Source organism: Elephantulus edwardii, unplaced genomic scaffold (genome assembly GCF_000299155.1).
Source record: "Elephantulus edwardii isolate Elephantulus edwardi_28Jun2011 unplaced genomic scaffold, EleEdw1.0 scaffold00053, whole genome shotgun sequence".
In the NCBI taxonomy this organism is placed as follows: domain Eukaryota; kingdom Metazoa; phylum Chordata; class Mammalia; order Macroscelidea; family Macroscelididae; genus Elephantulus; species Elephantulus edwardii.
The window spans coordinates 7,243,807-7,261,430 of NW_006399803.1; the positions used below are offsets into that span (position 1 = coordinate 7,243,807).

The following is a 17,624-nucleotide window of genomic DNA, read 5'->3' on the forward strand; positions in this document are numbered from 1 at the left end:
TGAGGGCTACTCACAATTATGGAAGACAATCTGCTTTGCTTAAGGCCAACTGTCTTAATCATGTGTGGACATGTTGTCTGGAGGGGCCAGTTCTTGGAAAGGGGCACCATGCTGGGAAAGGTGGAGGGTCAGAGAAATAAAAGAAGACTCCCAACAAGATGAACTGACCTGGTGACTGTCACAGAGGGCTTGGGCATGCTGGAGAGCATGAGAATGTTCCTAAGATTGCTGAGTCATTGTCACCTCGTGGTGTGGGAGAAGGGTACTGAATATTCCATGGACTGCCAAAAAAACACAGAAGCCCATTGGAGGAAGTTTAGCCAAGGTTCTCTTTCGAGACAAGGATGGTGAGACTTGGTCTCACATACACTGAGAATGTTGTCAGGAGCGACCAGTCCTTGGAAAGAAACATCATGCTAGAAAATGTGGAAAATCAGAGAGAGGGAAAGACTCCCAAGAAGATGGGTTGACACGGTGACCATAATAAAGAACTCAAGGCTATCAGAGAGTATGAAGATGATGGAGGACAGGGTAAAGTTCAGCTGTGTTGTTCATAGGGTTACCATGAGTCATGGTCAACTTGATGGCCCTTAACAGCATCTAAAATAGTGCTTGACCAAGCAGCTGAACACTGCAGCCCAATAGAGGGACACATAGAATTAACCATCATTGAGCCAGGGCCTCCCGTTGGCTAGACCTTCCCAGAAGATTAGGAAACACCTGATATATATGTGGAGGCCAGTAAATATGTGCTGCAAGAACGAGGAAAAGATGACACTTCACACCTTTGTCAGAAAAATCTCATTGCTGTCTAGTCAAAATTGACTCACAGCTGACCCTCTAACTGGTGTTTAGAGGCTGTAAATGACACCACAGGAAACCTCCCATCTCTCTCCTGAGGAGCAGTTGGTGGATTAGAACCACCAGACTTTGTATTAGGACAACTCCCTACAGACCACAGTGTCAGAGTCTTTATCACAAGGAGGAGTCCCTGTTAGGCTTTCCGATGTCCCCAATAGAGATTCTCATTTCAGGCAAAACAGTTCTATGGATTCCCTGAACTGCTGTATTTCTCTAGCCAGAGTCACTGGAGCATGAGGGCCCATTGTCTGATGGTCGTCCTTTGAGCCAACTCACTGTGTTTTTCATGTGGACTGTTCTTCACATGTGTCACTGTTACCTTATTTGTAAGCTCCCGAGCTATTGATGTGTGTAGGAACTAAATTCTTATACTCTGGGCTTCACCAGGGACCCTCCAGGACTCCTTCCTCCTTGACTCTAAACAGTTGATTTTAAGTTTTATTTTTAAAGTAAAGAATTAGAATGAATCTTGTCACTTCAACAGTTACCTCCAAAATAAAATTTAAAAAACCAAAAAAACAAACAACCCACACTGCTGTTGAGTTGGCGTCATCCTTTTAGTGGGTTTCTGAGACTAAATCCTAATGAGAAGAGACTGTCCGTCTATCTTCCATGAAGCAGGATTTGAACTGCTGGCTTTTCAGTTAGCAGCACACATATTACACCCTGGGCCACCAGAGCTCCTTCAGAATCAGTGAGGATCCAATTTTGCATTGTATTTCACACAGGAAACCTATGCTTTTTGTCTTCGAATAAGGACAAGTTGGTTAATCTATGCTCCTCTTTGGGATAGAGATGCAAAGAAAGTATAAATAAATGTAGTTTCTATGTACTAAGAATTCACTGTGTCCCCAGCACCCTGCAAAGTACATTATTACTATTTTATTCATCTCACAGTTCCTCTGTGAGATGTGAAAGCTGTTACCAAATTTCATAGACAAAAAAAATGAAGGCTCAGAAATGTTAAGTAACTTATGGAGGATCACACAGCTGCTAGAAGTAGCAGAGCTGGAATTTGAGCCCAGAGCTGCTCGCTTTTGAGAGATAACATGTGTTTGACCACCATGCTTTACAGGTTTAGCCTTAAGTATTTTGTAACACTTGCAGGTTTATGGGGTGCTTAGCTTTAAAGAGCAGGTCTCTCCCCTCCACTCTCCTTACTTCTGGCACTGGCTAACCAATTCTGTTTTTCAAGCCCCTTTAAGTTATTTTGTGTTTCTTCTTGTTAGCGGCCACCGAGTCAACTATGACTCATAATAATAACCCTTTGCACCACAGATTGGAAACGTGCCCTGTTCTGCACCTTCTTCATGATCTCTGTCTTGCTCAAACCCATTGTGGCAGCCACTGTGTCAGTCCATTGTTTTGAAGGTCTTGCTTTCACATTAAATCTACCTGCATTTATCAATATTTTAATTTATTTATTTTAAAAATAAATGGTGCTTCTATTTCTACCTTAATTTTTTTTAAATAACATTTTTATATTATACTGGTTTACTTATAAAGTTTACTTACAAAGTGTACATTGTTTTTCACATTGGATCTTTCCCATTTCCTTTACCCACCCCACATCCCATCCATCAAATTGTGCAACCCTGCGAATGATTACCACCACCCCGCCCATCCTCACCCCTCTGCTCCCACCTTCCCCCCTTTAGATCCTCACACATGTTTTAAGTTGCATTTTTGGCCTGGCAGTGCTGTGGCTTGGCTACTAAATGAAAGATTAGAGGTTTGAAACCACCGGCTGCTCCAGGGATAAAGATGGGGCCGTTGACTTGCTTTAAGATGACTTGTAAACCCCATGGGGCCAGTGTACTCTAACCTATTGGATTACTGTGCATCACAGTGTAAGTCACAGCAGTGGAGTTTAACTACAGCCACCTTAGAAAAGACATGCTTAGAAAAACAACACAGTTGTGGGAACCCTGGGGGTGTGCCTTTAGATCTGTCCATCTCCTGAGCTGCTTTGTTTTGCAAGGGGCTGACTTCTGCAGCATCTGCTACCTAGACTTCATGGGGAAGGTTCAGCCACTGGGAGATCTGGGTGGGAATCAGGAAGGAAGATCCGGAGTAATTCTTCCCCTGACCTCTGGTAGTGTCATCTGTGGGCGTAGAGCTGTTAACCCAAATGCTTTGCCTCATTGATCATTCATATACTGCAGTGACTCCGAGGGAGAAGATAGACAATCTCTTCCAATGCAATTTGCAGTCTAGAAGACCCATTGGAGTATTAGCTATGAGGGGGTTTGAGCTGGATAACAATGAGAGTACTGGCTACTCTGCTGCTGCAGCTGTATCCCCTCCAAGACCATGTTGACCACCTTCTTTTGTCCTTCCAGTCTCAGGTGATGGTAGCTTCCTGTCCCTCAGATGCAGTTACTGCCCCTCTGTCGACCTCCCACTGACTGTACCCTCCAGATCCCATGATTACATTCCTTCTGTTGTAAAGAAATAAAACTAGTTATTACTGCATCTCAACATCAAGAAAACACTGGTCCAGTAGCAAACATCTTGATAGATAGAGGAAAGATTGAAATTGTCAGTGATTTAATCTTACTTTGATCCACAATCAATACCCTTGTTCGCAGAAGCCAAGAGATCTGCTGTCAAGACCAGGAGTCAAGAGATACATTGTTAGAAGATAAGGAGACATACTATACTAGGCAAATTTGCTGTCCTGGCTTCTCAAGATATGAAAGAGTAATGATGTCAATTTTATAACTAAGGTGTGCCTGATTCAAGCCATGGTCTTTTCAGTCACTTGCTATGCATCTGAGAGGTGGACAGTGGATAAGGATGACAGAAGGAAAACTTGTGCCTTTGAGCTATGGTGTTGGAGAAGAGCACTGAACATCCCATGGACGGCCAAGAGAACAAACAGATAAGAAAAAGTGCAATTGAAGTGGTCCTTGAAGGCAAAGATAATGAAGCTTCATCTCACATACTTAGGACATGTTGCTAGGAGAGGCTATTTCATGAAAAGGCCGTAAGGTTTAGGATGGTATAGGGTCAACCAAAGACAGGAAGACCCTCAGTGATACGGATTAGCACAATGACTGCAGCCCTGAGCTCAAGTGTGTCAGAGATTGTGAGGATGGCACAGGCTAGGACAGGATTCGGATCTGTTGTTCGTCAGATCACTATGAGATGTACTCGATGGCACTAACAACAGCAACAGTTACCACTAAGTTGGTTCCACCTTATGGTTGGACCTCATGTGTCAGACTTGTGTGTTGGACCTCGTATGTCACCTGGATGGTTTTCATCAACTGACCTTTTTGGAAATAGGAAGATCTTTCTTGTAAAGGACCTTTGGCTAGACTCCAGTGATCTGGTTAGCAACTGAGCATGTGAATCATCTGACCACCCAGGGACACTGAGTAGATAAATAGGGCAGTCCATTTTAACCAGAGATAGGTAGCTTACTGCTTTAGGTGTTGCTCTGTGAGCCAATTCATTTGAATTCACCACTGTTCCAAGGGAGAAAGAGGCCCAGTGTCTTCCCATATACCTCATCTTTTTGTTGTTTTGTGCCATCATGTCACCTACGATTCATAGCAACTCTACTTGATGGCAGTGGGTGCGAGTTTTTGTTTTGGATTTTCTGTTTGTTTTCATAAGTTTTTCGAGGTTGGGCTTTGATGAATACTCCAGTGTTCATTCTCAAATGCCCTTACAGCTTACTTCAGAGGCATCAGATACGACTACTGTGGTTGGTGTACTTTGTAGGGTGTTGCCCTCCTAAACACAGAGATTCCAATTCATTGACCGCTTGGAAGGAGAAAGAGAGGCGGTCTCCTCTTCATGCAGTTTACAGCCTCAGCCCAGTGGAGAGTCAGCTAGGAGTTATTTCCGACTCTACAGCAAGGAGTGTGAGTTTGAATTAAAAAGCACCAAGTCCCTTCTGTTCCCTTTGGTAGAGATTGCAGATGCCCCCCTATGAGTGCCTGCTGTCCCTGGTTCTAAACTAGCCAAGACAGGCGGACATAGATTCATGCAGGAGGGGTCTCTTTTGTGTAAAATAGAATCGTTCTCAAAGGTCTTTTCTAGAAGCCCCATTTTCTGATTTTAGCTCCTTCAGAACAGAGACCATTCTAGAATAGAATTCCTGTTTCCGTGGGGACAAGTGAGTTGTTTCCTTCAATTCTATGGCTTCTGACTGCAGCCAGCTGTCCTTTTGATGTAGGTTGTTGGTCCCAGAGGGCTCAGGTGACCAAATGTGGGTGAGCTGAGGCAGATCCATCACCACCCTGGGAAAATCCAAGGGCAGGGCCTTTGTAATTCAGAACCCAAAGTCTGGTCAGTGTGCATTTGAACATAACATAAATTCACAGAAAGTATAGAGAAAAACAATGCACTGCTGTGTTATCTTGGTCTGTGGATTTAACAGTGTTTGAAAGACAGTATTTTGTATATTCACCCTAAATGTAACACCACCAGTAGGCAAAAAGTACAGATGGCCCTTGTCCAGTGTAATATATTTTCTTTCTCCTTTTTAGGCATTATCATCTTAGACTTGCTAAAAACCATTTTCTTAAAATACCTTATCTAGCATGTGTGTGTATGTGTGGATATTTGGGACAGATGCTCTGGGTATCTTAAATCAATTTAATTTACTAAACCTCGCTCCTTCTCCCCACCCCCAGCCCTTTCTTTTCAGAAGACACATTTAGACAATCACCATTCACCTCCAATTCAAAAGATCTGCTGCCTGGCCAGTCTGTGCTTCATGGAAGAATATCAACTCCAGGTATGGAAACAGTGTTGACTTTGCATCTGCTTTCTGTGGCTTAAAAATTGCTTTTCTGAAATGTGTGGATTTTGAGATAACTTGCAAACCTATGTGCTGTGATTCTTCATGTAAACCTAGGGTGTGTGTGGGTTTTGTTTTTTTTTTTAAAAAAAAAGAGAGAGTTAACTCCATTTAACCAGCCACAGAAATTTATTAACATTAAATATAAGCAGCGCTAAACCTCTTCATCTTTTCTTTAGGAGTTTATTTTTCTTTTCCTGCTGATGGTTCTACAGACTGAATTTCTTTTTTCTTTAAAACAGTGCTGTGAAACCTGGAAATAACTCACTGTACACATTCACAGCGTTGCACGCATGCAGGTTTGTGAGGGAAGTGGTGAGAGTACAGGTCCCTGGCAGGGACAGTGGTGACCCTGGCTGGGTCTGGGTCACCACAAAGACCACATTAGTTTCCATGGAAGCAACTCGGCTCATTAGGACAATCTTACCAACTCAGATTTCTCCTCTTCCTTAGCTATAATATGCTTGCATCCACCTAGTACACCTTTTTATCATCCCAGGCGTTATTGAATCATTAATGTATTATTTCCTTTGTTCCTTTTACATTTCTTCTTTCTCAAATCAGAGCAAAGACAAGGTTGCTCTCTCCTTGTCAATGTCATTGGCATTGCTAGGCTCTCCCATTCCAACAGCAGCAGTCCCATCGCGTACGTTGTTGGGTTTATGAAATGGGAACACTTGAGAACCACCGCTGCACTCTAGTCCGTGCTCCCTCCCCCTTCTCACCCTTTGGCAGCAGCTGGAAAACCTCTGCGAGTTGATTCATTTGTTTGCAGCTGCTGGCTGACATTCAAAAGCTCTCAGTAGCCTCCATATCCATGCGGTTGTCCTGGAGAGCCAAATGAGAGACTGAAGCTATGTGAGCGAAGGAGAGACCCAGACCAGGGTTGTTGGTTTGTAGCCCCTTCAGGAATGTTGTGGTGTGGTGGTGGTTGTCATTAGTTTCCACTGAATCAACTACAACCCATAGCAACCCTCTGAACAATAGATCAGAACAATGCCCTGCCATGCGCCAGCCTCATGCTCTGTGCTGTGCTCAAGTCCATCGTTGCCGCCACTGTGTCCATCTGTCTTGTTGAGGGTCTTCCTCCCGCTGTCCTCCCACCTTTCCCAGAATGATGTCTATTTCATTCTTTGGACATATTTTCAAAAGGGGCTAGTCCATCAAGAATAAGGTCTAAGAATCCTGCATGGACGCAAAGAGCCTTGGATCCTAGGTGCCAGGAGATCTGATTATTTTGCAGTAAAAGACGAGTCGGGTAGCATTTGCTGAAACATTGTCTTGGATATCAGAGGTGGTTAGAGGTGGTGTGTGGCAGGGAAACGGCAGGGTTTTGTTAGTCTTTAGTCTTGTGGTGGCACATCCCTGTCTTCTCATCTCCACATCCACGCAGAGTCCAAGTACCTGCTTGCTTTTCAGCTTTGCAGGGCTTTCCCATTCAAACCAGAAATAACATGCTAACTCAAAAAGACATGGCATAATAGTTGGTTCTCCAAGTGTAAAGAAATTCTGCCTCGTTTATGTCTTCCCTCTCAAACTGGGGCTATTTCAACTGCCGTTTACTTCCCACAGTGTCATTTTGAATAGCCATCTCCCTGGTTCCAAAATTATTGCCCTGCTGTTAAGTTGATGGATTGTGACTTTCTAATGTCAAAATAACTGTCTAGGAATTGCTTGTCAGAGTGCTGTGACCCATACGGCCAGCATCCCATGATGTATGTGCAATCCCTGTGTTGCTGGCTTTGTGTTTGACTTGGCTGTGTTTAAAGAAAGGTTTATTGGTTCAAGTTAAAACATGACCACAGAGAATGATACCAGTATATGTTTTACTGTGCACAGAGGGATTTTCTATGATTTACTTGATAGACTTACACTGAAAATTAGATAAACTCACACTTAAACACTTGACTTATATTTTTGAAGGGTCAGCCTAACTAGGATTTATAAAATGTAAATCTAGCTTGCTAAAGGATAACAAATCCAATGAAAAGTAAAACAAAACAAAACAAAAACAAACAACAAAAACCCACCTGTTTTATCATCAATATGAGGATAAGCCAAATGACGCTGTTTATGTTTTGCCAAAATAAGTAGCTAAAAAGAGACTTTTGAAAAAAAGAAGTAAAAATGCTTTGTAAATGAAATTAAAGATTAAAAAATTAAAAATGGAAGAGAATATAAGAACAACTTTGTGATGTGACATTCCCAGAATCTAAGATATTCTATAAGGAAAGCCTTGGTGATTTATACCAATGATAGAGAAGATTGGTTTGCATTGGTGAAAATTGCTCATCTCAAGGCTCTGAATGGCAATTAAGTAAATTGTAAATTTAAAATTGTAAAAGAAGTACTTTTACATAGGATGGTGATGAATGTCTACAGTATGCCTGACTCAAGACCCCAATTCTGTAATCTACAACATAGAAATTGACAAATTTCTAAAAACCAAATTCTTAAATTATGTGGGGGCAAAACTAAGGAGAAGCTGTTTGTATATGTTTTCTTTATTGCACCAAGGTTGAAATGCATTTATTTTGTAGCAGCAATATCTCTGTGCATGGTTATGAGGTACTGCCCTCTAAAATTGGAAAAAATTATGAATCCTGTGGTGTTAGCCTAAAAGTTGGGGGGTTTTAGTTATTACAGTTAGTCCTCACTGGTTTCCAGATACCTTAACTGCAGACAAATGGTCTTGTAAGTTATCAACAGCTGTGGGACTAGAATAAGAGAAAGTATGCATCCCATACTTGGGCACAAGACTTGAGGGAGACTCGAGCAAGGCCCTGGTGGTGGAGAGACTATGGCATTGCTGTGAAGAACCTTTGGCAAGGTGTAAGCAGAGGAGCCCTGAGATAAATGCCACAAATAAAGGTTTTTGCTGTTCTTGCCAAATGCTTGAAGGGGAAGCTGACTTATGACTGCTCTGAGGCGAATCTTGCTGGATGATTTGGATTTGACTGCTGAACTGAAACCAGAGCCTGGACTAATTAAGAAATTGTGACATGGAACTTGGGCTAAAACCTCGACTTGTTTTGTTTTGGGTGATATTCTCCACCACTCCAACTTCCTTCCCCAATAAACCCCATTCTCAGTACCACAACTGTAAGTCTGCAAGTCAACAATTAACAAACGAACCTGGTGTTGTTGGTGTGGCTTTAGAGGCACCATGAGGCTGGGCTTCAGGCTCTTTATCTGCTTTCTACTCTGTAGTGGTCAAGGGCTGTGCCATCCTTACTCCCTCTGGCATTTTCAGAGAGCTGCTCATAGCCCTGTGCCCCAGTGTACCATTTTCTTCTCCTAGACAAATCCCCAAACAGATCTTGTTCCATTGGTCTCAGGTAGATATTGTAGACCCTCAGGGACTATGTAAGAAACTTTGGTGGTGCAGTGGCTAAGCACTTGGCGGTTCAAACCTACCAGCCACATTGTAAGTGGAAATGTGGCAGTCTGGTTCCATAGAGATTACAGTCTTGGAGATCATATGGGAAAGTTATTATGCAGGTGTTTCAGGATCATTTCAGTCTCTATCAATTTGATCATTTTCTATATTATCTATATATAAAACTATTATATTATTTTATAATATAATTATAAAATAATAATTGTTATATCTATATTATATTATCTATCTAGCTATCTACCTATCTAAATTCTAGGATTGCTTTGTTTTATTGCCTGTACTAAAAACTGTGTTGAGAATAAGGAAGTTGTCTTGACATTCTGAGGTAAAATAGTCATAAATTCTTGAAGAAAACTTGGAATACCAATTGGAAGCAAGTTGCTGAATTCTTGGTAAGGAGATGGCCAAGGAACTGGAGCCTAGCAGGGATGATCTAGTTGTAGGGAGCCTGACTAGGACAAGCAGACCAAGGATGAGTTCAATGACTTCAGAGACTACTCAGCTTTCCTGAAACTAATCTCACCATTTGCCGTTGAATCATTTCTACCCCATGAAGACCCCTGTGAGTCAAGGCAGGACTCTTCAGTGACTGATTTTTCAGATGTAGATTACTAAACTGTTCTTTCAAAATGCCTATGGGTGGACTAGATCCTCCAGCCTTTCAATTAGCAGCTGAATGTGTTAGCACTTTACACCACCCAGTGGCTGTAAACTGGTTGGTTGAATTAGGGAATGGCGGCTCCTCTGCAGGAAAGGAGAAGGTGAGACAGTGGTAGCTGTGAGTCTGTAAATGAAAACCTCAGAGAACTTAGAAAACCTTAGCTCTTCTCTCAGAGAGTTTAAGCATTGCCTCCAAAATATTATTCATACTCTTTTATGTACTTAGCAAACCTTGTCTTTCCACAGATTATGCAAAGATAAATGTCAGCACAGAGCATTATCTCCAATTCCCAATTAATAGAGAACAGATTTAGTGAGTTTAATATACCTACTTCCAATCTAAGAAATCTCTTGCAAATGCTGAAAACTCATTGCAGTATTTCAGGGATGTGTATGTGCATATGTGTGTGTCTACCTATGCATCTTCTATCAGGGGATGAAATTTCTTTTGGCTATTTTTGGAATAAGACCACGAGACAGGAGAGGTGTTACCAAATGAGAGTTCAAGTGAAGATGTAATAGCTCCTGGGCCAGGAGGTCCATAGTAGGTTCTGTGTGGCACAGTATTTTCAGGCCTTTTGGAGAACAAAGTAATGGGGATAGCTACATGGAAAGAGACTAGTAGAAATGTGGACTGTGAAGAAAATCTCAAATAGCACAGTTAACAAGGCCTAGCACAGTTAACTAGGTAAAGACCTTTCCTCAGAGACATATAGCTGCCAGCCTCTCAGATAACCAGCATACACACAGGTTTATTGTCCCTGGCCTCCACTGTTATTACCAGGGTCTCAGTAACTTTCTTGTGAACCAAAGAATGCTCATGAGCAAAACTACTGTTTTGACTTACCTCTTTGTTTCTTAGGGGTAATATCAAGGATCCTTAATAAAATGATGAGTTACAAGTTATTGTTGTCACCTTTATTAGAGGGATTTGGGGGCCATTTGTCCTTCAAATCATTAGTGGATTAGTAAATGCACAGTTTAGTAGCATGGCTGGCGGTGATTTTATAAAAGAAATGAAAGTACCTTCTGTTTGGGGAGATAGAAATTACAGATGTGCTCTATCAGATTTTACTTTAAGAGAAGGAAGTTCCTAGGTCCTGTCTGTTACAGTACAATAGTACCTGCTGCTGGGTGTGTATTCACATGGTTTTTATGTAAGCAAAGGCTAGTACAAATTTATATCTCAGCACTGCTTTCAAACAGTGTGGAGCTTTGGTTTTCTTTCATTATGCTTTTGAAGTTACCATATGTTTTGAAGTTACCATATAAAGCCAAACAAACTAAAAACAACCCCAAAGCCCAGCCAGAATGTGTTGAAGGCAAATGTGGGTCTCCATGAAATTCTTCCATAATGTTGGAAGTCACCAATGTTTCTGTCCCATTTCAGATTGATCTTGGAGTTATAAGATGTAAAACACATCAGCAATTTTATTTGCTAATCTCAACATCATTATTTGCTAACTTACTTAAAAAAAATGGATAGTAGATTTTGCTTATAACAAACAAGGAGGAAAATGTCAACACTCCTTACAGAGACAAGCTACTTTTGGCCAGCATGAGGAAAATTTAGTTCCTTTCAAATGCAGTATGACAATCAGGATTTCATGTCAAATAAAACGACTGGTTTGGAATTGTCTGCTTTGTCCCCAGGCCAATTCTTGATCCATTTTCCCCTCTCTGTTCTGCCCTTCAATCTAATACAAGTGGTACTATGTCATATACTTTTCTGAAATCTAAATAAATGACACCCTGCATTAGCGTGCTGCCAACAACTAACCCTTAGCCTGCCATGTTACAGGCAGATATGAATTGCCTCTTTAAGACGGTTGGCTTAAAGGATATGTCCTAATGGGTACATGTCACCTTCATTTATGTTAAGACTTCCATCTCATGCCTCCAGAGAGGAAGATGTACAAAGCTGTCCCAGATTACAGCAAAGTGTTTTCTTCAGTCCTTTCTCAAACACAACAGATTCTTCTAGAATTCAGAGTAAGTCATAAATGAACAGAGCATAGGTTGTTGATGTGTATCATTTTGTCAGTTAGACTCCTTTTTTGATGAAACAGATTCACTCTACACAGAAGAAGAACCAGAAATGAAACAAAACCCACAGCCTTCAAATGTATTCCAGTTCATGGCAAGCTTATAAAACAGAGTGGATGGTGCCCCATAGGGTTTGCAATGCTATGTATCTTTTTGAAAGGAGACTACTTCATCTTTCTCTTGCAGAGCTGCTGGTGGGTTCAAACTTCTAACCTTTCATTTAATAGCCCAACACTACCATGCTCCCAGGGCTCCTTGTACAGAAGAGGAAGCTAACAGTTATCAAGCCAGTTGTCATAGAGCTGATTCTAACTCACAACCACCCCATATGTGTCGTGGTAGACCATGCTACATGGGGTTTCTCAGTAACTGATTTTTCAGAAGTCGATCAAAAAGGCCTTTTTCTAACACGTTTCTGGGTAGAATCAAACTCCCTACCTTCAGTTAGCAGTTGAGTACAGTAACTATTTTCACTACATGTGCTGAAAAGGGACAATGAGAATCTACCACTGAAGCTTGACTTCTAAAATTCTGTCAGCCTCCTGAGTTGTCTGTCTCCCTCATCACCATGGAATTGGAACAACCCCATTGGGTTTTAAAAGCTGCAGATCACACAGGAGGAGATTGGTCGCCCAGCTTTTTCTCTTAGAGCACTGGTAGATTGAAACCACCTGAGAGACACAGCCTTTGGGTTAGATTGCCCGACTCCCTGTGGACTGCACCACCAGAGCCCCCTCCCCTGAGTTATCCCGCTGAATACCTCACTACCTTCAAGTCAGAACTGACTTCTAACCGACCTTCTGAAAACCTGCTGAAATCACCATATGTAATTCTTTAAAGACACAGTGTAAAGGGTAGCAACTGGCCTGAGCCTCTGGGTGGTGCAAATAGTTAACACATTGAACTGTTAACCTTTCATTTGAGTCCATCTACCCAAAGGTGTCTGGCAGGCCTGGCGATCTTCTTCTGAAAAGTCAGTCCCTGAAAACCCTGTGGAGCACATTTCTCTAACTCACACGGAGCCACCGCCAGTCATAGGCAACTCCATGGCAGCTGGTTTCAGTAACTGGAAGGGGATAGGGGAATGCTGCTGTTGTTGTTGTTATGTGCTCTCGAGTCGCTTGCAACTCATAGCGACTCATATGCACAACAGCCCTAAACTCTGCTATGTCTTGTGCCATTCGCACTGTCTCTGGCACTCCCACCACGATTACCCCCGTCACCGAATCAATCCGCCTCATAGAGGGCCTTCCCCTCCTGCGCTGTCCCTCCACCCTCCCCAGCATGATGTCCTTCTCCAAGGGCCGGTCTCTTTTTACAACATGTCCAAAGTATGTTAGACGGAGCCTCAGAATCTTTGCCTCCAAAGAGCCACCCAGTTTAACCCTTTCCAGGATGAATCTGTTTGTTTTCCTAGAAGTCCATGGTACTCTCAATACTCTTCTCCAGCACCACAGCTCAAAGGCATCAATTCTCCTTTTGTCCTCCTTGGTCATTGTTCAACTCTCTGATTGAGAAGACCATGGCCTGTATCAGACGCACCTTAGTCTCCAGAGAGACACCATTGCTCTTCAGTACTTTGGAGAGGTCCCTAACAGCAGACTTACCCATGGCAATGCGCCTTTTAATTTCCTGGCTACTGGTGCCAAGAGTGTTGACTGTGGAGTCAAGCAAACTAAAGCTATGAACAATTTCAATCTCTTCACCATCCATCCTGATGCTGCCAATTGGCCCAGTGGTGAGAATCTTTGTCTTCTTGACATTGAGCCTCAATCCATATTGAAGGCTGCAGTCCTTGACACTCTGCAGCAAGCGCTTCAGGTCCTCCTCAGTTTCAGCAAGCAGGGTTGTGTCATCCGCATAACGCAGATTGTTGATAGATCTTCCACCAATCTTGACCCCACATTTCTAGGGAATGAAAATGTTCTGTTTCTTTATCTGATTGTGGCCTATGCGTGTATGTAACATCCTGAATATTTATCAGACAATAGACTTTTGATAATATCCCTGTATCTTTCAAGGCTTAATTGGCTTATTCACAAATAAGTGGTTCTTAACTGCCAAGTGGTCACCCACAGACCACCAGAACAAGTGCTCATTGCCTCTGGCCTGTGACTGTGATAATGATGATAGTAGGCTGTTCTAGAACTTTTAGTTTTCAGAAACGTTTTCATTTGTAACACTTTTGCCCTGAACTACTTGACATACAAGTTGCTCTGTCTTCTGCGTTATTTGTGTTTCTTATTTGGAAACTATTCCGCTCTGCTTAGAAGCATGACTTTGGTGTACTGCAGTTGTTGATGTATGCGGTCAAATCAGAACTGACTCATCGCTGACCTTCCAGTGTGTTTTCAGAGGCTCTAAATTGCATGAGAGGAGGTTTCCCCATCTTTCTTCTGCAGAGCACTAGGTGGATTTGAACCGCAAGCCTTCCCGCGGGTTGTGTAAATTATAATGTGCCCAGCTAACTATTTGGGGGAGAAATTTTCATCTTTCTGGGTTTTTCTGATTCAGATCATGTTTTCTGAGGCTGGAAACTATGTACTCACAGCTAGTCCTATTTGTCCTTTACCAGCCTAATTTGGCATTAGAGAGGCGTTGTATTCCACAGGGAAGCTGTTTACTCCATTAACAATTCTTTGTAGATGTAGTATTGCATTAAGCACTGTCAATTTAGCCCTTGTCAAAAATATAACTGACTGATTCTCTGTAGACCAGCAGTAGTGAGGCTCACACTCTAACTCTTCAAAATGAAATTCAGGGACATTTGTATTAAAAGGGTGATAATCCTTGAAAATAAAAGCCCTGGTAGCACAGTGGCTAAAACACTTGACTGCTATACAGAAGGTCATCAATTCAGTCTCACCAGCAGTTTCAAGGGAGAAAAATATGGTTTTACTACCTTGTTGTTAGGTGCTGTTGAGTCAAGCACAACTCACAGTAATCCTAGGAACAACTGATGTAAACCCTGTCCTGTCCTGCTCCATCATTGTCAACTCTAAAGCTGCAGAAGGCGTTTCTGTCCTACCCTATGTAGTCACTGAACTCTGGTGGCTTAGTGGTAAGGAGTTGTGCTGCCAACCCACCGGCTCATAGTTCATTCAAATCAACCAGCTGCTCCATGGGAGACAGATGGATAATCTCCTCCTTGTATAATTTATTGCCTCTGAAAACCTGCTAGAGGGTCACCTATGAGTTTGTTCCAACTTAACCAGTGATACATAACAGAACTACCAGGTCTTGTGAGTTGAAATTGAACTTGATTTGATAGCAATGAGTTGGGGTTTAATTCTTCCAGCAGTGTTGTGATGGCTCAGTGGTGGAATTCTTGACGTCCATGTGGGAACCTGTGATTAGACTCCCAGCCACTCTACCTCAAATGCAACCACCACCCACCTGCCAATGGAGGTTAGTGTGAAAATGCTAAGATATTGAACAGGTTTCAGGGGAGCTTACAGGCTAAAGCAAACTGGGAAGAAAGGCTTGGCTATCTGTTTACAAAAATCAACCTGTTTATATGCCTTTTGAGCTGTGTAACTTAATATTTGGATACTGATAATTTGTTTTATTATGTAATTGATAAAATGGTGATGTGTATTAATGTTAGTTCAACCATATATTTATACTGTCTGGGAATGTGTGGTTATATAGTTCTGTGGGAGAAATAATTTGTCAGTGTTCACCAGCTTGTAAAAACCTAGTTGCGAGAGCTTAAATATCTAAATAAATGATGAAATGCAAAAAAAAAAAAAAAAATCAACCTGTGTAAGCCTAAGGGTCAATTACGATAGTGTGCTGTTCTCCGTGTGCTTGAGGTGGACACGATTTGGGGGACATTTCAACAGGCAGCTAAGAACAGCTGCAGCCTTGTGGAGGAGAAATGTGAATTATGTTATGAGTTTGTTGTATGTATAGGAAGTTGTCAAAAACTCATTGCTGTGCAGTTGGAACCTTCACTGGGTTTCAAAGCGATAAATCATACAGAAGGAGATTGTCTATCTTTCCATCTCGGAACCACTGGTGGATTCCAGCCAGCAGAGAGAGACATGATGTTTGAGTTAGCAGTAATATGCCCTGATAACAAGGTCACAAGAGTGCCCTAGGAATCTGTAAAGATGGGGGGGGGGGGTAGAAATAGATAATTGTTTGGCTAAGCTCCTCTTAATGGTCTCTGTGGCATGTGGATTGGATAATTTGGGATTAAAGGTAACTATCAATACTCATGTTGGTACTCTGGGAACTGGTAAAATCCAAAAGCCCCTTTTGAAACCTGGTTCAGGAACTTTGTGTCTCAGACAGAGGCTAACTTTAGGGCTGTGGCCACTCTTTGGCCTTGAGCTGCTACCTTCTAAGCAAAGCAAAGGTGGACAGGCACACATAAGACATGTTAAGCATTGTTTATAAGACCTTTGATTGTGTGTTTACTTTTACAAAGACTATTTCAATGCATTAAAAATGAAGTGTGCCATAAAAGGCCAAATTCTTACGTATTTGTAATGAATGATGAAAAGAATATGTTTGAAAATGGTGATGCAGTGACCCTGGCATCAGTTTGGAACTGGTGAATTCAATCGGCAGGGCTTTTCCCCCCCTTTTTTGTATATACAATATGTTTTCTCATTCCTTTGCTATCAAAAATACATATTCTCATTTTGTGCAATTTCTTCTTTGTATTTATTCCTTTTCAGGGCAGCAGCTGCCCTCGGGTTACCAAGACAGAAAAAAGAAAAATCACTACATTTGCAAACTAGACCATCTATTTTTTTCATTCAAACAAATCCACTTTGTATTCCTGTTCGTAGGCCAAATGAGTGCCTCTCCCAGTTAATAAAAACAGCCCCTCTTCGTACCCTAGCACTCTTTAAGGTGGTTGTGAGAATGCATATAGAGGCTTCATTTTATTGTTGTTCTCCCTTTTTCAGTGTGTTCAGCAAGGCACATAGCTTTTCTATGTTCAATCTGTTGTTATTGTGCCATTGAGTCACCTGTGATTCATAGCGACCCTGTGTACATTAGTTCTGAACCCTGTCCTATCCTAGCCAAGCTCATCATCTCCAACATACCTAATCCCATTTCTCCAGTCACTGAGTCAATCCATCTCATTCTGGGTCTTCCTCTCCTGCACTGTCCCCTCCATCCTTGCAAACATGATGTCCTTCTCCAAGGACTTGTCCCTCCTGTCCATGTGCCCAGAGGATGTGAGACAGAGCTTCAAAATCCTGCCCTCCAGGGAGCAGCCTGGTTTCACTCCAGGACAGACCTGTATGTTCTCCTGACAGTCCATGAGTGCTGGAGACAGCACTCTTCTCCAGCACCACAACTCAAATATATCGATCCTTCTTCTATCATCCTTAGTTATTGTCCAGCTCTCAGATGCATAGCAAATAATTGTAAAGATCATGGCCTAGATCAGGTGCACCTTAGTCTCCAGGCTGACATCGCTGCTCTTCAGTACTTTGGAGAGGTCCCTGACAGCAGACTTTCCCATTGCTATTTATCTTTTGATTTGCTGGCTGCTGATGCCAAGAGTGTTGATTATGGAACTAAGCAAGCTGAAGGTATCAACAATCTCAGTCTCTTCTCCATCCATCATGAAGCTACGAATTGGCCCAGTGGTGACAATCTTTGTTTTCTTGATGTTAAACTGCAGTCCATATTGAAGACTACAGTCCTTGACCTTCTGCAGCAAACACTTCATGTCATCTTCAGTTTCAGCAAGTAAGATTGTGTCATCAGCCTGTTGTTGTTGTTGTTGTTATATGCCATCGAGTCCCTTGCGACTCATAGCGACCCTATGTACAACAGCCCTAAACCCTGCTCTTTCCTGTGCCAATCGCACTG

General features: G+C 42.1%; 1 protein-coding gene across 3 annotated transcripts in view; it reads left to right on the forward strand.

Annotated features, from left to right (window-relative positions):
* ZNF827 (zinc finger protein 827) overlaps positions 1–17,624 on the forward strand; it is a 261,480-nt gene that overhangs the window by 168,036 nt on the left and 75,820 nt on the right. For all 3 annotated transcript variants that reach the window (XM_006887004.1, XM_006887002.1, XM_006887003.1), the window contains one exon: positions 5,511–5,614. In XM_006887004.1, the coding sequence (XP_006887066.1) occupies positions 5,511–5,614 (104 nt within the window). The remainder of the gene's footprint in view (positions 1–5,510; positions 5,615–17,624) is intronic.